The following is a 25,706-nucleotide window of genomic DNA, read 5'->3' as shown; positions in this document are numbered from 1 at the left end:
GGATGGGATACGGGTTAATATCATTAAAATGAAAATCTCTCCCAACCCAAGTTTACCACCACATTCACCCCGAGGTGGGGCTGCTTGCACCGGCTCCCGCGCCTGCCACTCCCTCTCCCGCGCAGCTGAGGTTCTGTCCCCGGCGGGTCTGGCGGAGTCCAGGCTGGGCGGCCGGACCCCTGGCCCTCGTCCGCAGACGCGCTCCCAGTCCCGCACTCTGGAGCGGCAGGTACCGCAGACGAAGCCCGTGGGGGCAGCGCACGGCGCGCGAGTCTGGGTCCAGTTGCAGCCCAAAGAGCGATTCTAGGACTTTTATTTCTTTCATGGTCGATTAAGAAAGAAAAAAAAATTCTTTCAATTAGAACCAGTAAAGTGGACGAGGGCAAAATCAAGCCGATCCCACGCACTGCCTCACTGGCCACCGCACCCGGAGCCTACTACCTTCCCGGCGGGCGAGCGGGCCGAGGCCCCGGCTCCTACCTTCTTCCCGCCAGCGGCCGGCCGGACCAGCCGCCGTGCTTCTGGGAGGGGGAGGCCGTCCGGGACGGAAACACCCACCTCCAGCCTTCGCTGGCGGACTGGCCCCGAATCGCTATTCCCCGTCCCCCCAGAGCGGCCCCACTGCTCCCCAGTCCGGTCCTCCCAGGTGGCTCGGGCGGCGGCAGATGCCGTGCGGGAGGGCGAAGGTTTGGGGCTGCTCTGGCAGGTTGGGAATGCGAGGAGGGAAAAAGCGGAGACTGAGAGCGCGCGCGCGAAAGAGAGCCCTTGTCTATAGATTTATCCACATAATATATATTTATGTAGCTTTTTTTTTTTTTCTCTCGACACTGATCAATGTGCACTCGGATCTCTGGGCGGACTCCCTCCAAGCCGGCTCCCTTTTTCTAATCTAAATAAATAAATAAAGGGAACCAGATGGGAGAGAAAAGCGCCCATTCCACCTTCGCCGCCGCCCCGCCCGCCATCCCTGCCTTTGCTTTGCCCGCCTGGCGCCCTGATAGAGATGGGTGGATAATGCCCCCGTGCATACCCACACGAAAATGAAAACCTATGTTTTTGAAATACAAAAAGAAAAAGTTGCACCTGCTGCTATTACCAAAAAAAAAAAAAGGCAAAGTGGAGGCCAGCAGCCCCGTTTCTAACGGGAGCCCGCTTTCCGTGGCTGCCGCGCCGGAATCTCAGCGCCTCCCGAAGAGCCATGCGCCTGGCGCTATTTATAGCCGGGGGCTGTCCGGACCGTACCACCGCCGCTCGCCGGGGCCGCCGACGGGGGAGGCGCGCGGGGCGGCACCGCCCCAAGCCGCCCTGCTCCGGGCCGCCGCCCGCCGCCGCGCGGGAGTCCGCCCGCCCATAGCGCCCTCTCCGGGCCCCGCGTCCCCCTCCTTCTCCAGCGCACACTCGCCGCCCCCACCCCTGGTCTGACTGGGAACTTGAACCGGTCCAGCCTGTTTAAACGGAAAGGACAGAGATCCTGTCTGTTCAATGTAAAAAAGAAAAAAAAAAAAAAAGAAGAAGAAAAAAAAATCAGATCAGACCGCCGAAAGAGAGAGAAGAGAGAAGAGGGAGGGAGAGAGAGCGGGGGGAGAGGGGAGAGAGCGCGCGAGCGCGAGCAAGCGAGAGAAGAGAGGAGAAAGAGAGAGAGCAGAGAGCGAGGTATAGAGCAACCGAGGGGGAGAGAACCCGAGTGTGTGTATGCGTGTGCGTGTGTGAGCGCGAGCGAGCTTGCGAGGGAGAGGAGCGAGAGAGTGCGAGCGAGAAAGAATAAAAGGAAAGAAGATTTTCTCTATGTATATAAAGATGGCCACGTTAGCAAACGGACAGGCTGACAACGCGAGCCTCAGTACCAACGGGCTCGGCAGCAGTCCGGGCAGCGCCGGGCACATGAACGGATTAAGCCACAGCCCGGGGAACCCGTCGACCATTCCCATGAAGGACCACGATGCCATCAAGCTGTTCATTGGGCAGATCCCCCGCAACCTGGATGAGAAGGACCTCAAGCCCCTCTTCGAGGAGTTCGGCAAGATCTATGAGCTTACGGTTCTGAAGGACAGGTTCACAGGCATGCACAAAGGTGAGTGCACCTTATCCTCCTAACTTTGCTGGGGAGGAGAGGGCGGGCGGGCTGGCCGGCCGGCCACGGACGAACCGGAGACGGCGCGAGAGGCAGCCTCGGGCGGACGCCGAGGAAGGAGGCGCTCGGGCAGCGGAGACCAGGACTGGGGTGCGTGGGGAGCTGTTTGCTGGGGCAAGGCTGGGTTTTGGGAAAAGAGCTGACAGAAGCGGTGCCGTAGGGAGAGCAACTGGAGCAGAAGAGGAAGAGAAAGAGAGAAGGTCGAGGAGGAATGGGGCTTGTATTTGGGAGTACGGCGACTTGAATGATTGGGACGGGGACAGCTGCACCGCCGAGCCCGGGACGCTGAGCGGCAGACTGGCAGGCGCGCAGCCGGTCAGGGACCGAGGGTGCTGTCCATCGCTGTGGTGCTGAAAATACTGAGAGGAGATTCGGTGGTCCCCGCTCAGGGCCAGAGTAGCAAGAGCGCAACCGTCTAAAAAGGAGGGAGGTGACAAATTCAGAGATATTTTTATTTCGCTACCAATTTAACAGTAAACTCTCCCTGTCGATCTGTGTTTCTCAATAATCCGGTTGTGGTGTGAGTGGTGGGGGAGGGGGGTGGATATTTGAAGGAAGGAGGGACAAAACCTAAGATAAGAATTAGCAAGAAGCCAGCCATCCCCTGGGTGGTGTGAGGAGTCGGGGAAGCCTGGATGATCCCCCCTTCTCAGGAAAGTGGGGTTTTAGGGGAAAATCTGTGTGTGCAAGATATGCATTTTAAAGGGTGTAGCCTAATTATCCCAAACTCGCCATGCAGAGAGGTTTATAGTACATTATTTCTCTCCCTTGAAGCAATCAATGCTAGTGAGTGCTTGGGGGAGGGGAGACAGAATAATCAAAGAATTAAAACCTAGCAACTTTTTAGGAAAGTGGTCATGGGAATTGTCTGCAGCCTGCCTGTTTTCTCCTTGTTTTATTATCTTTAAGGCAGAGCCCCAAATGTGTTCAGTTGTAGGATGTGTGTGGGTGGCTGGTGGGTGATGAAATTAGCCCAGTGCTCTGCTCCCTAACAGTAACGTATAGGATGTGCAGCAGGGATTAATCGGGGCTTGAGCTGTGTGAGCAAGTTAAATGCTTTCTGAGAGAGACTGATTGTCAGACAGAGGAGCACCGTTCTAAGGAAGTTGTAAGGGATGTGTATGGATGTTCTGTTTTTAATAAACAGTAGTGTGGAGAGCCACTGAAGATGCTGTGTTAGAGCTGGTGGTTTTAATGATGAAAACACACACACATGCACATGCACACGCACACCCACCCGCACAGAGAGAGCAGCCTCATCCTTGGCCACAAATGGGCTATGAACAGAGCTGATCCTCCGGCACATTAGGTGCAGAGCGCAGAGCTGTCTGGCTCTCTAAGCAGCAGTGGTTTTCACTATCACAACCACCCTCCTTCTCCAGCCCTCCCTTCATCCGAATACTAAGCACAGCTCCAAACTCTTCATAGTTGGAGTCCCAGAGAGCAGTTTTTATTGGCTTTAGCATCTTCCAGCTTGCCTGCTGAGGAGTAAATCTTAAAGTTAATGGCATGTTGAGCTGCACAAAACCACGGCAGAATGGAAATATACTAGGTTTGTTGGGGTGGGGTGAGGGAAGGGGCTGTAATGGAGAAAGAAACCAACCTTTATCCAATATGGAGAAAATGTTCAGAAGAGAAACTGCAAAGGTGGACTGGGGAGGCAGTGTTTGAAATAATATTTGTTTCCTTTCCACCCTCCCCCAAGTCAACCATATCTTTGTAGTTTTTCCTTTTCCAGTCAAGCTCCATAGAGGCTAATCAATGTTTGTATCAAACCTTTGTTATTCTAATATGTCCCCAGATTTTAAAATAGTAATAATGAAAATTAAAAAGCATAGGTAGGGAAATCCTTTACCCATCTTAATGATCAGTTCTTGTGACAATTTGAGATTTTAAAGTTAGAAAAATATCAGAACCCACTAGAGGCAAAAGACAGTTGTGAAGACCTGGGCTTCCTATGAGATCTGGGTTGGAGCACTTTATTTGATGCTTTATTTCAAATGAAGATAAACTTTAATAATATTTCTTGCTTTCTTCTCACAATCCCTTCTTGCTGGTATCATCACTGTTTCTGATGTTATTTGGACTCCCTTGTATTGTAGCAAAAAAAAAGTAGAATTATCATCATTTACATCAGGAAGGTAAAGAAGATTATGATACAGTTATATCGTGTGCATCGTCTCATATATATATATGGTCAGGATTCCTAGGACAAGAAAAACTTCATTTTTCTAAATAATTCTTCCCCTAAACTGACTCAGTCTGTGGCAGGCAGGCCCGTTGGCCCGGCATGCTGGGTACCTCGTTGTCGCAGCTCACCCTTCAGAGCCTGAGCATATATTTTTTTCTACGAAACTTCCTGCCTCTCCTTCACTTGGATTTTTATAGGCAGGGTTGGACCACAACATCCCAACAGTGCCTGAAAGCTTCGGGAGAGCTAAATAAATGAGACAGTTTCCGAGGTCTGTTTTATTCAGTCCTAGAAGAGTTTGAACTCCTCCTTCAGTGATACAGCCTGATTTATTAGCTAATCCTGATAAAATAAGCCTCCGGCCACCTTAAAAAAAAATTACTCGCCTGCCATTGGTGATTAATTACTGTTAAGTCAAAAAGCATGATGAGGCTTGAAGAACAAGGGTTGCATTTGATTTCTAGATTTTCCCCAACTCTAAATTAACAACATGAGGTTCTCAGGATAGAAACATGCCTTTGTTAAGCCTGCTTTCAGGGCATATTTTGGCTCTTTCTCTCCCCTTCTTGAATTTCTAACTTCTAATGAATCATACTGGGATAAAATTGAGGGACAACACAGGATAGTGGCCTCCAGTGTGGATGGCAGATGTATGTTATTGGTTAAGAAAAAAAAGTAAAAAATAAATGCATGCGATTTCAGGTGGCTATCCATTTGTTGGCCACCTGCCATTTCAGGTAACTAAAGAAGGAAGGAGTTCTAAGGGTTAATGGAATACCTGCCATGTGTAGAGTGAACCTTAAAAGGCAATTACTCCAGTCAAATTGGGAGTCTGTGGAGGAGGGAGTGGGTGGGTGTTGTGGAGCAAACCCAGCCATATCAGAGAAAAGCTGTTGAGCTGGGGAGGCAAGGCAGCACATAGCAGTTGTGGACTGGGATAATTACTGTAAAGGTAAATTTACCCCCTGGAGACCAGAAAGCAATTGGGCAGGGGGAGATCTGGGTGCTAGGCTGAGAGAGAAACCAGGAAAAAACCCAGGATTACAATTTGAAGAAACAACACCCAAAGAAGAAAACCCAGTGTAATGCAAACTCTCGTGGCTAATTCTGAGTCTTCTTTTTCCCCCATTAGAAGCACTTTGAGAAAGATTGTTTTTTCCATGCTCCAAAGAAAAAGACATTGTACTATCGATTTAAGAGGACAGAGGCAAACTCCCAGGGTAGCAGCAGAAGTGAGCTCAGGACTAACTTTGCCCCTTCCTATAGAATTGTTCCCCCTTGAAGAAGGGAACAGGTCACCCACTGGTCTAATTCTTCCCTTTTCTCACTTTTTATTCATTTCTCTTCTTTTTATTTCCTGAAGAACAAATGGAGCCAGTGACTGAAAATAGATACACACACATACACACACACACACACACACACACACACACACACACACACACACAAATATCCATGACTGCTAACACACACAGCAGATCACGCATGAAGAAGCCCACAATCCATTCATAACTTTGGTCTTGTCAAACAGGATAAACGGCAGCAAAGACTGAGTTACTGGGAGACATAAAGACTAGTGCTCTCTGGGTAGCCATATTATAATGCGTTATCTTTGAAGTCATTTAAGTCCAATTTAAGTGGTATTTAGTATAATATTTATGAATTAATGTAATCTAAACATAGGCTGTCCCCAAAGGTTTAAGCAGCCTTTACTACTGAAGTGTGCTTGTTCCTGGAGCCTGCAATGCATTTTAATCTAAACAGCCAAGTCCACATTATAGTCCCTCTAGTTAACCAGTTAGAACACATCTGTGGCCTGGGTAACCACACTGCATTGAGGTCATCCTCCGCTGCAGGGAGGAAAATCTAGTCTACTTGCAGCCTCGGGGGCTCCCAACCCAGGAGCCACAGCAGCAGAAACTTTCGCCCCTCACACTTTCATACAACATCCAGAGGGAGGGTGGGAACAGAGTGATGGAACCCTCTGTGGACTGAGCTCTGGAGAGCATGTCATTTTAAAATGTACTCATCACCAGATGCACAAACCCTCAGTTCAACGGTATCTGACTAGGAAATGCCCGAAGCCCCATGATTTGGGGTGTTGCTGGGAGAAAGGGAAAGGGCAAGAGTTGTGATTATGTTTTGGTGATTTGTGACCATCTTCATAAAATTATGTCTTGTATTTTCATGTAAGATGTAGCAAGTCTCGGAACATTGAGTTTCCACCGCTTGACTTTGGCTGAGCTGGCTAGTTGTTTTCCTGAAATAGGTGAACTCAAGCCGGCGAGGCTCTGGTGTCCGTTCCAAAGGAGTCTAAGAGGCAGTGATGCTGAAGCATCCGCGTGGGCATTAGCTCAATTAACATGAACTTTTTTAAAAAATTACTTTGAAAAATAAAAATTTATTTCTCTCCAGGGAGACTGGTTGAAGAGCCGGGCACACACCCATAGTTGTTAAAAGAAAGATGTGCCTTGTGAGAAAGAGATATGGAAAATGGGATAGCTGTGATGAGAAAAGAAGACAAATGTTTTTTTTTAAAAAAAAAACAAGTTTCACTAAAGAAAATAAGCAATATTTTGCATTGAAAAGCTAACGTAAAGCAAACCAAACAGCTCCATAAAAATCCTTCAAATTCCAGGTGTTGATAAGTATCCTATTTGGGAGCAAAGAAAAAAGTATTGGGAAATGATTCCTTTATTTAAGAGACTAGTGGTTATTTGCTGCTTGTGCACAATTTCATTTATCTTTTAAACAGACTTCCTCAGAATCAACACACAGAGATAAATTAATATGCACATGTGCACGTATCTGCACCCATGTGCAAGCATGACTAAGCGCATCCCACACATATGGGAACCAGGGCTGGCCTAGATTTCACTGCAATTCAACAGGGAGATGTTAACCATCTTTCCCCCCCTCAGCTTTAATGGGAATTCTAGATTAGGTTGAAAGAACCCCCTTGGCACACTTTCACTGTCTCCACCTGCTCCAGTTGGCTGGATGTCGTGGCTTCTCAAACACAAGACGAAACAAAACAGAAAGAAAAGCTTTTCTTGAGTGAAGTCATAGCTTGAAAACAACCCAAAGGAAAACAATTACAGAAATGCATGCCATAGATATGCCCCCGACACAAGCATGTTGTTGAGTTATCGGAGTGCTTTCTAAGAGATGTTTTCCAGGGGCATTCTTGATGCCCTCCCTCTGGATGTTGTATGAAAGTGTGAGGGGCGAAAGTTTCTGCTGCTGTGGCTCCATATTCCAGCAATTGGCCACCGCTGTCACTATTATTAGCATCATCATCCTCATTATTATAATTTATGTATCAGGATGGGAGAGGGGCTTCTGAGTAATCCTTGGAAGCTCTCCTTGGAAGCTCTTACTTGCTTCAGATAGATTGGGGGAAAACACTGCACCACTCATACCTTCCATGTCATCAGAAGGTGGTCATTTTCCAAACTGACCCAGGAGGGACCTCACTAAACAGAACTTGGGGTAGGCAGGCTGTAGAAGAGAGGGAGATGCAACAGAGAATGAGCCCCAACATCGTGAGAAAAAAAAAAAAAGGAAAACTGAGAGTTCTGAGAGTTGTAGGGCCAAAATGCTAACTGGAAGCTGGGAGCACTGGTTGACAGTGGCTAGAACTGCAGCAGCTTCTGAACTTGGAAGGGAAATCCCATGTGACATGTGAAGAGAAGAGTGAGGGAGTGTGAAACTCTCTGTGTTTCTGTGGGAACTGGAGGACTAAGGGAGGGAGGATGCTGCAGCCTGTGTGGGTGTGGGTGAGTGTGTGTATGTGTGAGTGTGTGTGTGTGTGTGTGTGTGTGTGTGTGTGTGTGTGTCTGCAGAGGAGAGATGACAAATGTAAGTGGCACAGAGATAATGTTAGGGGTAATTTCATCCTGAAGGCTATGTGCATGATAAGGAAGTTGGTTGATGGAGAGAAGGAGAAGATCTGGGGACAGTGATGCTGTCCTTGTGATTCTGTACTGGCTCCACCTCAGCACAGGTGGCTTGGATTTGTCAATGATCTAAGTTTCAATGTGGAAGAATGCTCTAGTTTATCTGATATCCCCACCTAGAAGTCCAAATATGGGAGAGGGTTCCACCTCCTGCTTGCTCACCTATTGACTCGTTTTAAAACTGACCTTCCATCCAGGATCTGAGTGGCAAGCCACTGAACCCAGCTCTCTGCAGAGAAAACACTCTCCACCCACTGCATTCCCTTCCCCACCAGCTGCCCCTTGACATCCCAGCCCTACTTTTCTCTTGCAGTGTTTTCACACACACACACACACACACACACACACACACACACACACACGCCTTGGCCAAGTTGATCAAGCTGAGTCCTCCAAGCAGAATGCTGCATTTCCCCTAAAGGCAAGCAGGTGTGGGCAGGGATCTGGCTGCCCATCTTTTGGACTCTCTACAAGAAAAGCTCATCCCTCCCCCCCCTTTACTTTTGCCTTCTCTACAGGTCTTTAAATACACAGACTCTCCAAGAATCACAGAAAGCATCCAATCCTACCCAAATAGCCTAAGGAAGGAGAACAGAGCCCCCCAGCTTAGCCCCCCTTTTATCATTATCCTGCATCTCCCTTTTTTCCTTCTCCTTGCTATTTAAAGTGCCCTCACAAACCCCAGAGTGAGAACTAAAGAGGAAGGTCCATGTTCCACTTGGCAACATAGGGGTGCAGTGAAAGATGCCAGGGCAGAGAGACAATGATGGGGCAGAAGCGGTGGCAGAGGAATTTCCTGACTTTATGTGCTTGCCCTAAGGGCATCCTCCTTCTCTGCTCATCCAGCTTCCAGTGGCCCTGGATGGGTATAAAGCCAGAGCCGCAGCCCTGCCCACAGAGACCAGCAAGGCAGCCAGGTGGGCAGGCCCCGGGTAATTGCCCTCCTTTCTGGGTCCCTCTGTGAGTAGAAGGGGATGTTTTCAGGGCCACACATTCACAGGGCTTCTCCCCTGCCCCTTGCTCCACATTTGGCTTCTCTTATTCGCCCCTGTGTCTCCCTTCCAGCTGAGCTGAGGAACACTCACAGACGGAGCGATTCCCAGCAGCTCAGCCTGGGAACACATCCTACGTGGCCATCTGCAAGATGTAAATAAATGAATGCCCTCATGGAGACAGATGTAGTTCTGGGTCCCTGAGGATGGGACAGCCAAAAATAGTGATCAAAGCTCAGGGGGGGAAATTGATAATGAGCTGGCCTCCAACAAGAGTTTAAATGTTCTGAAAACCGCTTCTGGACAGCGACTCACCTGATGTGATGTTACTTTATTGCAATGCACTCGGCTTTAATTAATTATCACCTTGGTTAAGAGCATCTCCAGATCAAAGGTTTCTAGATACTTAACAGATCTTACTAACAAAGCCCCCATGCATTAGGCTATCCCACAGCTCTCCGGCCAGGCAAACAAGCTTTCTTTCCTCTCTTTAAGCTGCTGGCGTCCTCTTTGCTGAAGACAAGCAATTCTTTCTGCATAGCTGCTCTGTCCGAGGATGGAGATTGTGATGGGGTGTTGTCCGCTGAGGGCTAGGGGCTGCTGTCCAGCAGCTGTTTCTAAAATTGCACAATTGAGACTTGGTTCACCTTCAAATCTGGCTGGCTGACATGGGGAGGGTTGACAAAAGAAAAAAAAGCGTTCATGGAAATGCAAAAGGTGTGTGCGTGTCTGTGTGTGTGTCTCTGTGTGTGTGTATGCGTGCGTGCGCGTACACGCACGTGCCCCAGCACCAATGTGCACAGCCACATAAATATTATGGGATCGATACATTTCACATCCACTGCCTACACCTCTTAACTTCTCCCTCCTGTCTCTTGAGCACCTGTGCTACCATCGTATTTCACTCTGAGAAATGCTTGCAGCTGAAGCGTGCATAGATGATGCTGTATTGAACCAAGCCATTGTTTGGATTCAGTGGGGGAGTCTGAGTGCCCATTGAAGGATGGTCCTTCCTGGGGTAGGAGGTGCCTAAAGAATCTACTTCTTAAGGTATGATAGGAACCTCACTCTCCAGAGTCCCCAAAACCTACAAACTGACAGGTGACTTACTTGAAAGCAACCCTTGCAGTCATTCTAGGCAGATTTGAATGCCATACGTGGCTGTTTGTTCATTATTCTAATTTAATGATGCAGTCACACCTAATTAATCCATGTCTGGTTTATTCATACACTATGTCTGAGGATCCAAAAGATCTCTCTAGCCAGCCGGCTTCCCTTTACAAGGCCGAATGCAGAATCTCCCCTGACAAGTGAGCATGTCTGTCACACGTCTGGGTCCAAACAGGAATGGATCACTGTAGACCAATCTAGTAGAGGCACTGTCCCTGACATCACTGTTCACACAGGTAGGGGTGACAGTAATCACAGGTGTGCCTCTATCCATGAGATCTGTGTGCCTGTGCAACACACACATGAGCACACGAAGTGTGCATTCTCCCACAGACCCCTCCTAGTAGGCAGTGGGCCACACCCCCACGTGTAATAAGGGCAAAGCCTGTGGAGTGGCCAGCATTCCCACGACTGGGAGTCTCAGTGCAGAAGGTTGAGAGGTTGAGCTGAGTCGACCTCCCTTCTCGTGGAGCTGGATTCAGCGCTGCCACTGCACAGAGAAAGTGACTGAGGCTGGGAGCGGCCTGCCCCCGGAGCCAAGTCTGCAGCATGGCCTTCAGCACACCACCCCATGGCTACTCTAGCCACACTGCCCCTGTCTCTTGTCTGGCAGGTACATTGAGAGAACGAAGCATCAACCTAATAATATCCTTATAAAGCCAAGCCTCCTGCGCAAGTCCTAGGAGACAAGAGGCATCTAAAGATCAAACAGTACATCACAGTGTATTTGTAGGAACTCTCTGATTCTGCTACCTCCCTATAATGCTCTAATTGACTATTTGATCAGCTCGAAAAGGGCTGTGTTCAAGACAGACTCACACCAGGCATTCATACACACCCATACACATGTCCACATGTCCACACACACACCCACGCACACCCACTCACCACACAAGCACTTGCACACAGACTTTCTCTTGCACACGCCACTGCACCCAGACTAGCTCAACCAGCCAGGGTAGATTTTCACAGGAGATGCTTGAAGGTGAGTGAGAAGCACACACCTAAGGTTGTACCTGCCCTTCCAGTAATGGGCTTATCAATACCTCTTAAAGAAATGTGACAGCCAGCCCAGTGTGATTCAGTTGTGTGGATAAAGGTCGGCATATAGATATCCATTATTAATAATATCAATATCTTGGTTGACCAATATAACCAGAAACTGTATCATGTCGCTGCTGATGGGTGAGGCCGGGAGGACTCCGCGGCAACGGCAGGAAATGATGCCCATGTAAAATTAATCATATTGACTGGTTCTAAGAATACACGGAGAGGCGAAGATGTTGGGAGTGCTCGCCGTGGTGGGAGAGGGGGACCTGGTTCCCAGAGGCCTCATGGTCTTGAGCTCCTGGAAGGGGACCAGGGGAGTGAAGGCGTCCCTGGATGACTGATGAGAACAGTCTTCCTCATCCGGCCTCTGCGTGCCAGTGGGGTGAGGTAGAGGAGAGGTGTTCTCTGAACAGGAAAAGAAAGAAATAGGATCCCCTACCCATTATCCACCCCTCATATCCATATCTTTCTCTCAAATCAATACTTGGCTTGGCTTGGTCTCATCGAATGAGGCCCAGAGAGCATCCTTGCGCCCGCTGTGTGACAAGGTCTGTCTCCAAGGGGGTGGCATAAGCCTGAAGCAACATCCTTAGTTATGTGGTGGGATACTGGCCCCGGGAGATGCCAGTGTGCACTCTGAAACTTAGGGGTCCCAGGAGGAGTAGCATCTCATCAGATCAATCACCATGATTGGGTTCTTGGGACGAGACTCAGGGCCCTGCCCCATCATCACTGCTGGTGGGAGCAGGAAGATTCTGCACGTCTGACAGCTATTGCTCCCTGAGACTCACCTCCAGTCACAGTGAGCGGGAAGGAAAGGGAAGGCCACGTGTCCTTGTCCTTGGAATTCCCTCCAGGCATGCCCCTTGCCTTCCGGAGCCTCAGCTCCAGAGGTTCCTGACCCTATTTGGCAGCCCTGGGCAACACCTGGCAGGCTGTCCTGAGAGGGGAGAGGAAAGGAAAGAATCCCAGTGGCTGGGTGCTTACTCAGAAAGCGAGAGAGGGAGCAGGGCTGGCAGGGGAAGCCCAGTGAGTGTTTGAATGCTTCCTTTTCCAGGTCCCATGGTGGGGGGATGACGGATGATAGGAGGCTGGTCAGGGCAGGGGAGGTGCCTCTGACTGTGAAGGAGGGCGAGGAATGGTGCCTCTGCTGGGCTGTGAGATGGGGCTTCTCAGGGCTGGGTGCTCCCCTTCCCATAGGGAGCACTTAGGCTCAGTAAACAGGCCACGCCTGGTCCTTCCTTAACCCCATCTGCCTCCTCCTTCCCCCTCCCCAGGGTTCCTAGGGGGTGAGCTTGTCCCTTTACTCCATGCACACTCAGGCCCACCAGGTGCTTACACCCAGGGTCTTGGTCAAGCTCTGCTCCCTCCACAGTGGCAAAGGCCCAGTCTTCCTAGCTGAGCCCCAGCCCCTGCGGCCACTGGGACAGTTCACAGATCATAGCTTCTAAAAGGCCACAGGCTCAGCATGGCCGTAGCGGGCCCAGGCCACCCTCCCTCAAGTGCCATGTTCCCTCCTCGGCCCCCAGTCTGGGTCTAAGGAGTCCTAGGAGAACAGCCCAGAAGCCAGGCCTCTCCTCTACCAGGGGTCCTCAAACTTTTTAAACAGGGGGCCAGTTCACTGTCCCTCAGACCGTTGGAGGGCCGGACTATAGTTTAAAAAAAAAAACTATGAACAAATTCCTATGCACACTGCACATATCTTATTTTGAAGTAAAAAAACAAAACGGCAAAAACACCTACATGTGGCCTGCGGGCCATAGTTTGAGGACGCCTGCTCTAGACTTTCTCCTACCTTGAGGAGGGGCCCCCAAACTGTGAGTGTGGGAGGGCTCCCCTCTCTTCCAGTGGTCGCCTGCCCTCTGACGGTGAGAGGGGGAACTTCCTGCACTCAAGCGAGGGCCCCTCAGGCCCACAGCAGGACTCAGAGGCTAGGCATCCGGGAGCTGCAGACCAAACCTCTCCCGCACCCCTGCACCCCTAAGGACCAGGGCGGATCACTCCTCTTTTGCATGGGAGCCCCCTGCTTGAGTGGGCAGCATGGGACCCTGGGCCCCATCTCTCACTGAACAAGTCAGGCCCGAGCCTGGGCCACCAGCAGAGACCGACAAAACAAGAGACGAGAGTCAGAAAATCCAGACAGTATTGTAGTTTCGGTACAAACACCAGTTTTGTTTCATTTCAAAAATGAATAACCAGTTTATGGCTTAGGGTGCATTTTAATTCTTACTTCCATATGTTGGGGCTCCAGACTCTTCCATACCTACAATCCTGTGCCTGAGGACCGATCAATGAGTGACCATGGGCACACCCGCCACCCGGGTGTGGTGCAGGCCCCAGTACAGCGACCTAAATCCAGCCGGTCCTCAGAGCGGGAGGCACGGAGCAGAAGAGCCATCACTGGCTTATTACCAGGCTTCATTTTCCCTTCCAATTAAAAAAATTTTAATTAAAACATAAGACCTTTCTCTTTACTCTCATCTTATTTCAATAAGTAAAGTATTAGATTTGTTTTATAGTGAGATCTGCTGTAATCATGTGGGGCCGGTTTGAAAATCCATTGGAACGAAGAGTCAAGAGTGAGGCCTGGGACGAGGCAGCTGAGTCAGTCCACAGAGAGAGGGGAGAAGCACACATTTCAGGGTGTCTCCACGCAGGGAAAGCAAGCCCTGAGGCTGCAGTGAGTGACCACGGGCAGACCAGGTCACACGGGCTGACTGGGAGGGGAGCCAACGGAGCAGGGCCCAGGCCACACACACGCACACACAGACGAGAGAGAGAGAGAGAGAGAGAGAGAGAGAGAGAGAGAGAGAGAGAGCACTGTCTCCCCTTGTCTGTGGCTCACACTGTCTCCAAGGCCTCGGTTGGTTTCTCCCTTGTTTCTCAAGTTTCTCAGCAAAACATTAACTCGAAATGTCTGACCTGTCTCAGCTGAGCCATTGCTTACAAGCCTGGTCCCCAGCAGAGGCCACCCAGCAGGGAGGAGAGTGTCCCCAAGGCTGGCAGAGGCAGGAGGAGGAGCTGCTGAGGCAAGGGCTGCAGCATCATCAACCCAACTGCAGTCGGCTTCCGGGACATCCTCCCCACCATCGCTGCTTGGGGAGCAGGGCCCCATGCTCACCCCATGGGGCAGGGGCAAGTTTCTGCAAAGCAGAGAATGTGGGGCATTATAGTTTGGTGGGGGAGACGCACCAAGCCCCATACTGGGGAGCCTTGGACAGAAAGGGACCTCAAGGAGTCCCAGATTCTTGTGCAGCTCAGGTACTTGAGGGTCAAGCTCTCTCCTCAGAAGGTGAGGACCCACCCTCACCACCAAGAAATAACTGGCTCTGACAGGGGCCAGCAAACCCACAAATATAAGCCTATTCAATGCAGATGTCCTCTGCGGGGAGTGAAGGAGCCCCCAAACCAGAGTAATCACAGAGGGACACAGGCTCCCGGGTAAGGCAGCGGCGAGGAAGGCAGAGCTGCCCATGGGAACAGGCAGAGCAGGGAGGCTGGAGTGCCGAAGAGCCGGTTGTTTTGTTTCGTTTCATTCCATTATGTTTTGTTTTTGTCCCACTGCAGTGAAGTCTTACTCTCAGGCTGGTGGACAAAGGACTTTCTCCCTTTGAAAAAACGTCTGCCCAGCACCAGTCTGGCTGGGGGAGAATTGGTGGGGGTCAGGGGTAGGTGGATGGGTGCCGATGTGGCCGAGGAAGTCCGGGACACACGTGGAGCCTGCAAGGGCTGTCCTCACCTGCTTCGGGGCTGCAGTGTCCTTCAGATGTCACAACTGCAGCCCACTTGGGCTGAGAAATTACTCAAAGAATATTTAAACTTGGTCCCAGGTTCTCTGTCACTGAGGCAGGCATCCATATTGCCCCCACAGGCTCACTCAGCGGAATGTCCCACGCGATAAACTAGGGAGTTCTGCAGGTTAGATTCCCCATTCCCGCCACCCTTCCTCTGTGTCTGCCCCAGCTCAGGAGTGGCTGGAAGCAGCCAGGCAGTGGGACTGAAGAGGGGACAGTGTTTCCTGGGGTGACACGGGTCTTACAGCTGGAGGGATCTGGCAGATCCTAGGAAGCACTGCTCCCAGGGTGGACAGCAAGGGTGCCAGGCCCCTGGACGGCCCATGTGCTACAAGGGAGCAATGGGGGTGCCTTGCCGGTCTCTGGTAGAGAAACCCAGCCCGGAGGAACTGGGAAGCCGCTGATTTGGGAGGGCCACGGACACAGGATTATTTGTGGCTGACTCTCTAGAGGAAGGATCACCCCTCTTCTGGGCCTTTCATAGAGCTTGGCCCCTGGAATCTTCCTGAGCCCCAGGATTTCCCCAGGGAGGAGCAGAGCTGGGCTGTGGAGCAGCTGGAGTGACTGCACCGCTCCCCTCCCTGCAGGGGTCAGTGACGTGGCCTTCCCATGGCCTCCCGCTCACTCCTCCACCTCCTCTCCTCCCACCATCCTCAGGCCCCAAGCCCCAAGCCCCGGTGCCCTCAGGCCTCCCAGCCTTCCTAGGACGACGGTCCCCACCACAAAGTGACCTCCTTTTGCTTTCCTTTTAAGTCCTGCCCCTTGCTGATCTGACAAATCAAACTGGGCAGATGTGTCCCTGGCGGCTAATGGACATTAATGTGTTACCGTTTCTGGCGACACGTGCCTCGTGCCGGGACCTTTTAAAGCCCGGGCTGTAACCTGAAGAGACCTCTCTAATAGGGGAATGTCCAGCACAGCGAGGCCGGAGGGAGACGCCGGGAGGCCTCTGGCTACTCAGAGGGGCATGGCCCGGCCTAAATCTGTGCCACTGCAGACACGAACCCCACCTCCCAACCTGCCGGGCCAGAGGAACCCAGGCAGCTGAGGGCTGCTCACCCTGCCCATCTCCCAGCAGGGCCAGCACACCCCGCGGCTGCCGTGCCAAAGGTCTAATCAAATATTAAACACGGTCAGTAAACTTAAGCCAGCGTCCTATCTGTAATGCCAAGTCCCTTCCCCCAGAGCAGCCCAGTGCAGGGGACATTTCCAGCTCCGCTTTGCCGGGGTGTGGGCTAGGGGCTTCTTGGTTCATGCCCCACTGTGGGCAGGAAAAGGGGAGACAGACAGGGACCATGGCAGGGAGGGAGGCTCCCCGTTCTATTATTCATTTCCTCTGATTTTTATCTAATCTCTCTTGATTGTCTTGGTGAAACTTAATAGACAAAGTGAATTTTTATTACATCATCAATATAATCTCTAGCTAATCAGCAGACACGGGGCCACCGCAAGCCCTATAGCTCCTCATCTGGCTTCATAAATAGTGGGAACAATCACTGCCGAGTGCGTGCGATCTCCCATCTCCTTCCGAGAGGCTCCCCCTGCCGCTCCCCCTCCCCAGACCTATTCTTGGGAGTTCTGCCCTTCCCCCCTCAAGCCCCCCCTCCCCGCCCTGTGGGCCCCATTGCCAGTTCATAGAGAGATCTTCCCCATTCGCACATATTTTTAGTTTTCTCCCTCCCAGCTTCAGCTGTTAAAATCACAAATCTGGGGCTTGTGTTTCGAATGCCAAAATAGCCTAATGTTGACTGATTTTTATTCTGCTTCTCTCTGTGCTCGGAATATGGTATGTCATGAGATATTACCTAGTTCTGTGGATCACAGTGCATACTCTACACCGCGTTATGTATCCAATTAAGTGACATTATAGTTCATACCTAAATAAGCTATGAACCCAGGTGTTTTGGTCATTCAAAGTCAAACCATGTGTCTGATATACTGTACCCCAGATGTTATTTATATGTTCATTTATATTACAGTGTGCCTTCCATTTATATAGCATGTTCCTCTGTAAAATACTTTCTTGTAGAGTGCCCCTTTTATCCCTATTGCAACCCAGTAGAGTTGATGCCTTTTTTGTAAAGAAAAATGGAGAAAGGATCATGAAGGAAAATTACAACCTGGTCAAATCCTGCCAGGATACAAGAGAGCAGCTCCGGCTCAGAATGGGCGCCGAGAGCCAGGGAAGGAGCCTGGGCGAGCCGAGAGCCAGAGGCCTGGCTGCTCACCAGACACGCCAATTCCTGGCTGGGCCCGCTGGGCAGCCCCGGGCCAAGGGGCACCCATCATTTAAGAAACGGTTTGTTTGGAAGTTTTCTCCCCACAAACCTGTGCAAAGTTCAATGTGAAACTGAGTGCACCCCCTTGCAAGACATCTCCGTGGGGGCCGGACCGATTCAGGACGGCAAGGCTGCCTCCTCCACACTGCGGGGCCCGGGCCACACTGCTCCACGTTGGCTTGGATTTGGGGAAACGAACCGGTAAACACTACTTAGAGCCGAGTGCTATAAATAAAGTGGGTGATGAGGCTGGGGAATCTGCTTTGTGTGTCCACACCCTGGACCGTTGGGGGAAGGAGGGACTGCTTCCTACTGGCAGGTCAGAGTGGCTCTGGGAGTGGCCGGCCATCTTTTGTGGGTCTCTCTTCCAACTCCTGTGCTAAGGGCCTGTGCTATGCATCTGTTCAGTGGATGGTCCGGGGACTGTGGGGGGGCTCCTCCAGTTTGGGCCTGACAGTTCAAGGAGGCCCAGGTCCTCACAGGGGGGCCCCAGAAGAGGCAGTGTTTAGCACTCAGGACAGAGGCAGGGGGAGTCCTGCACCCAAGAGCTGGGCGCCGGGTCCTTGCCCCGCCCTGCCGCCCCACTCAGTCTCAGCTTTCTCCTCTCGCACATCCCTACAGTGACACCTGCTCATCCCACCTCTTAGGGTCACCGTGAGGAGGCAGTGAGCTGAGAGGAGGGAAAACATGGTACAAAAGTGAAACTCTCCAGGGTCATCGTCATGTATTAAGTGCCAGCACCCCCATCAGACCACATGGAGCGCTAACAGTCCTGCTCGTGCAGAAATCAGACCAATGGATGACATCAGGCTCAGGGTGCACTGGAGGAAATATTGACAAAGCACCTACTACCCGGCACACACAGGGCCTTCCCCGTCCTCTATCTCATCAAGCCCTCATGACAAAACTGTGACAGAGATGTCCCTGTGTGCCTCTGAATACCATGGGGATAGTGCTCTGGGAGCAGTAACTCGATGAGGGTTGTGTGCTAGGGAGACGCAGTGCCAGAATTTGCACCCCAATTTGTCATATTCTCAAGCCCGCCACATTTCCGTGACTGCGGTTCCCTTTTGGGGAGTGAATGAAAAGATTGTCTCTTCCACCTCCTTCATTCTACAGACGGGGACACCGAAGCCCTGCAGCCTCACAGGCTAATGTTTCCTTAAATCAGTCCACTCTGTTTTTTATGAAGGCTCTGAAAACATGTACATGCACACATGCACATGCCAGACATACAGATAACACACAGACTCACCCACATACTGACATACAGGGACACACTCCAGTAAATACACACTCAGACATGCATAGGAGCACATGCAAATATGGACACTCATACAGATACCCATGTACACAAGCACACACACTCAAAAATACAGATACACACAGACAGTGTATAGACACATAGTCCCTATAGACACACATAGAGACACACACACACTCACTCGCACACCACTTCTTAACAGGCGTAAATAACCACAAGGCCACAGGCACAAGTAAGGCGCATGACTCTTTTAGAAGGAGAGATCAACCCAGCTGCTTTGACAGGAGAAAGGGATGACAGGAGCTGAGCTTGGAGGCAGGGAGGGGGCACAGTGGGTCCCTAATGCACCTTTCAGCCCTAGGCTGAAGGCCAAAAGTCCTCTTGCTCACACTGGTGTGGCCCAGGGGCCTCATAAAGGCCAAGGCCAAATCCTCACTAGAAATAAACAAAACAAAAAAAACACAGAAGGCGTTTGCCGAGAATGCTCCCTCTGCAATCTCCCTTCTGCGTCAACCCACAGGATCCTGGCCAAATTTCTGCTCATCTGACCAAAACCAAAAGCAGGTCCTGGAGAAATTTTGGGCAGGCCTCCCAGGGGCCACTCAGTCCCACGCATTGGCTATGGACAGGTCTCTTCTAGGTCAAGCCAAGGCTGTGAGCAGACAAGGCACCTCCAGAGAAGATGATTGGGAGGGGAGAGGAGGGTTGTAGGTTTATAGCCAGAGTCTGTCCTGGAGGCCAGCGTAGGCTCCGGCTGCCCCACTCTGAGGCTGAGCGAGGGAGGATGTCTGTGCACACCGAGCCCTCTGCTGTCCACCCAAGCCTGCCTCCAGCCAGCCTGTAGGCTCCTGTTGTCTATGGGATTACATTTGATTTGGGCTTGGCAGAGAAAATGGCCCTATCCTTGTGTATTAAGGGACTACACACACACACACACACACACACACACACACACACACACACACACACACAGTGAGCTAAGTGTTAGCAACAGCAAGGAGCTCATCAGAAAACAGGAAACTTACCGTTTTCTTTTTTTTTTTTGGACTAAAGTCCTGGGGACCTGGGAACTAGTTCACTAAGTTTCCACCATCTGAAGATAGAGCAGATCATTCAGAAGTTGAGGCTTTGGGGGAAATAGGGCAGGCCTGCTTTGTCACGCGTGCATTTCAGCCACGAGTGCTGGACAGGAGACGCTCTCGGGTGCCATTGGCGGTGTGCATGTGATGCTTTTCGCGTGAACATGTTGTGCTGGAGGGCCGTGAGGGGTGAGGCTTCGTGGGCACCTCTGGTCTGTGGCAGAGAGAGGGCCGTGCATGACCGTGGTGTGGCTATGCCTCTGGCACGTGGTGCATGGATGATGTTGTCTCCTGTGTCCTCTCCATCTCTGGTGTGTGTGTGTGTGTGAGTGTGTTGGCGTGGGGGTCACATGTGTCAGCTGCAGGAGAGCTGTGTTTCTGCTGGTTCCGGGCAGGACAGGGAGGATGCAGACAGGGCTCTCTGTTTCCCTGCGGTTTCAAAGCTCCCTCATCCGGCACTTGCTGTCCTGGTGAGCCCCACCCTTTCTCTCAGACCAGAGGCATCTCATGCCAGTTTCCTAAGGCTCTGGGTCTAAGCAGAGACCCAGGACCCGGAGCCCCTCCCCAGCTGCCCTGAGAACTGTGTGTGTGTGTGTGTGTGTGTGCACGTGCACACACACCACCTCCACGTGAGCACACCGAAATCTCAGCTGGTAAGGCAGGGCGAGGGATGGGCGGATGTGTGTGCTCAGACGTGCCGAGCGTGGGCAGCCATGTGGGAGCTGCCACGGGCTCCGGTGGGCCAGTTTTTAAGTGACAGATTGTGTGTACATCTATGATGAGATTTTCTACCAAGTGCTTCTACAAAACAGCAGGAAAAATGGGCGCGACTCCCTGAGTGGGCACTCCCAGTGTTCTCTGCCCATGTGTGTGAGTGTGGGTCTTTCTCAGGGGTCTCTGGAGAGGATGTGGAAAGGTCTGTGGGAAGGAAGGGTCCTGCAGCCCGTGTGGCTGGGGGCAGCCTGACTGAGTGGGACACTAAGTGAGACGGTGTCCTCCCGACACCTCGCCGCTTTCCCAGACGCATGGCTGGGCCATCTGTGGCATGTTCTCACATGCTGCCCACAGATTCCCCTGGGAGACTGAAGAAGGGGGATCAGGGCTCCTCAATGCCCCAGAAGTTCGCCCTGAACACCCAGCTTTCCTAGGAGACAACGAAAGTGCCGAGCGGGGTGTGTGTGTGTGTGTGTGTGTGTGTGTGTGTGTGTGTGTGACAGAGACAGAGACAGAGACAGAGACAGAGACAGAGACAGAGACAGAGACAGGGAGCTGGGGGCGGCAGCTATGGGAAGAGAGAGAGCCCCCCGCCCCCTGCCTCCATCTGGGTGGGAGCAGATGGTGCTCACACCTGACCAGCAAGGCCAGAGGCTGCTCTGGGAAGCAGTGTGTCCTGAGGAGCGCCCCCAGGAAATGCTCTCTGGCTGAATGCACCTCTTCCCGCCCAGATCTGTCCTCTGTCCAGGCTCACAGAGCCCCTGAGCTCAGCCCACACACCTAGCTACAGGTGCCCTGTGCCTTTGCCTCCTCTCTGGGCCACTGGGAGGCTGGCCCAGTTCTTGGGCGCAGACACAAGGGCAGGCCCTCTCTCAGCCTGGCCCCAGCAGGCGCTCACTATGCTCCTTGGTGGCGTAGGAGGAAGGCCGGTCCCACCTGCCCCCAGGGGCCCTGGGGCTCAGGCACAGATCTAGCAGTGACCTTCCCTCACCTGGAGGGCTCTGCTGAGCTGCCCCCCTCCCTCGCAAGGTCAGAGACCCAGGGTTGTCATGTGGGCTTTGCCCGGAAGTCCTCGGCAGGCAGCCTGCAAGCGCGCAGAGCCCTTCGGTGAAGCCTGCTTGGCCTCCTGCAGCCAAGGCTGGACCCTAACCCTCCACAGACTTCCCAGGACGCCCGTGTCAGGACCCTGAAAATCTGGTGGGAAATGCAGATCCTATCTCCGCCCCAGACCTCGGAATTCCCTGAAGATGGGCCAGGGACTCTGTAGGTAGGTGACAGCCCCAGGGTCTCCACACACGCCACTGCCTGGTTCCCAGAGCTGCTTTATGGCTGCCCCGAGCCCCATGATCAGTGCCCAGTCCAGACTGTAAGAATGCTGCGGCTTCCTCCTGCCTCCAATCTGGACACCCTCCGAGTGTCCTCTAACTTCCTGTCCCTGTCCTGTGGCCTGCAGGGCTGTGCTCTTCCCCAGGGGAATGACCTCCCAGACCCCCAGGACCATGTGCGTATACCGTAAAACCCTTCCTTAGGCTGTCTTCATAACCGCCAGAATGGACATGCCTTCCCCACCTGTAATCTCACTTTCTTACCTTCACACACCCCATTGCACACACAGACACACACGCAGACACACACACAGACACAGTCACACAGACACACACAGATATGCACACACACAGAATCACTCACACACAGACACACCTGTATTCACACATAGACACACACACAGATACACACACAAACATGCTCACATGCACACAGATACACTTGCACTCACACATAGACACACACAAATTCACACACACACAGCCACGCAGATGCACACACAGATGCACTCACACACACAGATACACAGAATTGTGCACTTACTTCTATACCCAACCCACCCCTCTGGTAATACGTTATGTGCAAGTTCTTTATCACATGGTTTACTAGTAAACTAGTCTCTTGACTAGCCACTGGAGTCATTGCCCTGCTCAGCCCCTTCCGTGGCTTCCCAGACCTCCTCAGTGGGAGGGGAGCGGGGGCCCTGGAGGGGCACAGAGGCTGTTAGGCAGGCAGTGCTGAGGTCAAACCCCAGCCTTTCCACCGATAGGTAAGCCATGTGACCTTGGGCAAGTCGCTTTACCTCCTGGGCAGCCTCAGTTTCCTTGTCTAGCAAATGGGGATAAACAAACTGCCTAAGTGGGTTCGTTCTGAGTGTGAAATGTAGCAGTCTAGGCAAAGCACTTGGCACAGTGCCTGGAACGTGGGGAACCTGAAACCTGAGATAAATTGTAGCCGAGTAACAAATAAGAAAAGATAGTCAAGAGGCTTGCTGCAGCCCAGACCCCTCGGCCTTGCTGCGCTTACCCTCATGCTTCCTTCCTGCGAGATCAGTTCCTTCTCTGCACCTGCTCTGGCTGCCCCTGCCTGGTGCCCCCTTCCCTCCGCTTCCCCCAGACCACAGCCGGCTGCTCCGCAGGCGCAGCCTCCTCCAGGAAGCCCATAACAGCGCGGCCTCCTCCATCTCTGAGTCCCCAGAGCTTGGATCCCCCCGCCTCGCTCTCCAAGGCCTTAGACCCACTGGGGTAACTCCCTGAGCTCCAGATATGCCTTCTCCCACCTGGAAATGGAGATGAAATTGATCAGCTCTAAGAATGCTCACTTCTTCACAGTCTGTCACCTTCTGGGGTGAAGTTTGTGCTGGATTTAGCATCTGGGATGGCACAGCCATTAGGGACTCTCTGAGGCTGGGGCAGGCATGCAAAGGTTTGAGGATCTGCTTGGAGAACACAGTCAAGGGTCAGAAGTAGGTCGAAATGGTGAGTCCTTGTCAAGATTGAAGAGTTTGTGACTAGGGCTTGCTCATGGGTTGAAGTGGGGTGTGATGGCTGGCCCTCATTAGTGCTGGGTTTTCCCCAAGAACGAGAGGCAGCAGAGGTGCCATGGAGAGAGCACCGGGTCTGGAGTCCAAGGGGCCTGAGTTCTAATACTTGAGAACTGGATGATGACCACAGGCATTTTTATTCCTGAGCTCTGAGCCCTCATCTATAAATCAGGACCAACAACACCGACCTCATGGGTTATTGTGGCAATTGAATGAGAATATGCAAAAACATCGAGAATAGGCTTGTGTAATTGTAACAGTCATAATAGTAAGAGGAAAATGGTTGCCACGTCTTTATCATTCACCATGTGCTCGGCGCAATACCAAGGATTCTAAAGTGCTATCTCATTTAACACGCCCAGCTCACTTAGGAGGAAGGTTCCATTTCTATCTCTATTCTGCAAACAAGGAAACAGAGGCTCAGAGAGTTTAAGTAACTTCCAAGGTCACACAGTTAGGAAGTGGCAGAGCCAGGATGCCCACTGGTGCCTGCCCCCAGGAGTCATGGGCTTCACGGAGAGCACCTGTGCCTGCCGCGCGGCTAAGCCGGGTGTGGGGACGAGGGAGCCTCCGTGTGTGTACACACCATGATGGAAGAGGGGAGCAGCCAGCTCCCGAAGTTCAGTGGATACACAGTAAGCACTCAATAACGAGTGTTTATTTATTGCTTCTGTTTACAGCTTTATTCCCAAAGTGAATTGTTTGTTTAAATAAGGAGCATTTACCTTTATTACAGTCATTGGTAAATAAAATTATATTTGCATTTCCACAAATATGTATGAGTTTAATTAGTCTTGCAATTCGTACACAAGTGCCAGGCCAGGAAGCACAGTCATGAACTCACACTTCTACCCCAGGCCAAAGAGCCTTCTCAGACAAACACCATCAGGATTAAATAATTCATTCATTCACAAATAGTTATCGATCACCCTCTCTGTGCCAGGCCATGAGTATAGTTACTGAGACACACCAATGACCAAGGCAGATGAACCCCAGGCTCTCCTGGAGCTTCCATTTTCATGAACAGAACTAGGTGATAAATTAAAATTAAAAAAAAATTAAATGCCCCATAGTAAATACTATGCCGAGGATTAAAGTGTATGGATGAGGTACTGAGTGACTGGGGCTGCTCTATACTGGGTGAGCAGACAGTGGAGCTGAGATCCAAACCACAAGCAGAGATGGAGGGAGAGAGCACTTTGGGCAGAGGAAACAGCAGGTGCAAAGGTCCTGAGGCAGGAACGGGCTTCATGTGTTCAAGAGATGGGAGAAAATCCAGTGTGACAGGAACATTGCGGGGGTGATAGGGAGAGGAAGGTGGGGGGAGGAGCAAGTGGGGGCACCTTGTGTTAGGTTTGGCAGGTTGAGGGGGGTGCTGGGTTGTATTCTAAGTGTAGTGAGAAACTGGAAGGAGTGTGCTCTTACGTACATTTCACAAAGCTCTCTCTGGCTGCTGTGTGGAAGCAACACTACAGGAAGGCAGGCATGGAGGCAGGTGGCCAGGGGAGCGATGATGGGGGCGTGGATTAGGGTGGGCAGTGAAGGCGCAAGAAATAGAGGGCTCAGGATGTGTTGGAGTGATAGGGGGTCGCGGGACTTGTTGATGGATTGGGTGTGGATGGAGAGAAAGAAGGGAGATTTGAGCCCAGGAAGATTTGAGCCCATCAGTGGCGAGCGGTGCTATTTACTGGGAAGGAACATGTTTTAGGGGTGGAGAACAAAATTCCATTTTGGCGATGCTGCGTGTGGAAGGCCAGTTAGACACCCCAGTGGAGACAGTAAGAAGGCAGGTGGCTATATGAGTCTGGAGCTGAGGGAAGGCCTGGGCTGCTGGGACAAATGTGAGAGGCATTGGTGTGTCCTGGTATGTAAAGTCACTTACAATAGAACAAATTAAACAAGCCTTCAGAGATGCGATTATTTTTCTTCCTAGTATGGTCCGAGCATCAGTTAGGTCACAGACTGTGAGATGCACACTATGAGTCAGGCATGCCTGAAGTCCGAGACAGGACCCTGACTCCCATGTCCCGCCCCCACCTTGTGGCCGGGGCCCACCAATGCTGGACAGCACTGACCCCCATTTTGTCATTAGGGAATGTTCCTCCCACCTGGATTCCACCTCCCACCATCTCCCAGAGCTTAGCTTGGTTCTGTCCTTCCCGTGCTCCCACCTGAGTCCCTCCTGCTGGAGCTTCATTCCCTCCGGCTTTTGCC

General features: G+C 51.7%; 1 protein-coding gene across 27 annotated transcripts in view; it reads left to right on the top strand.

Annotated features, from left to right (window-relative positions):
• Positions 1-1,785: 1,785 nt before the first annotated feature.
• The window catches only part of CELF4 (CUGBP Elav-like family member 4), a gene marked incomplete at both ends in the record, with an annotated part of 271,791 nt that continues 247,870 nt past the window's right edge, over positions 1,786-25,706 (top strand). For all 27 annotated transcript variants that reach the window (XM_079784665.1, XM_079784663.1, XM_079784670.1 and 24 more), the window contains one exon: positions 1,786-2,071. In XM_079784665.1, coding sequence (XP_079640791.1) covers positions 1,786-2,071 — 286 coding nt within the window. The remainder of the gene's footprint in view (positions 2,072-25,706) is intronic.

The sequence above is a fragment of the Cnephaeus nilssonii genome, assembly GCF_951640355.1.
Source record: "Cnephaeus nilssonii genome assembly, chromosome: 11".
In the NCBI taxonomy this organism is placed as follows: Eukaryota; Metazoa; Chordata; class Mammalia; order Chiroptera; family Vespertilionidae; genus Cnephaeus; species Cnephaeus nilssonii.
The sequence above is the reverse complement of the archived record's forward strand: the minus strand, read 5'-3'. Positions and strand labels throughout refer to the sequence as shown.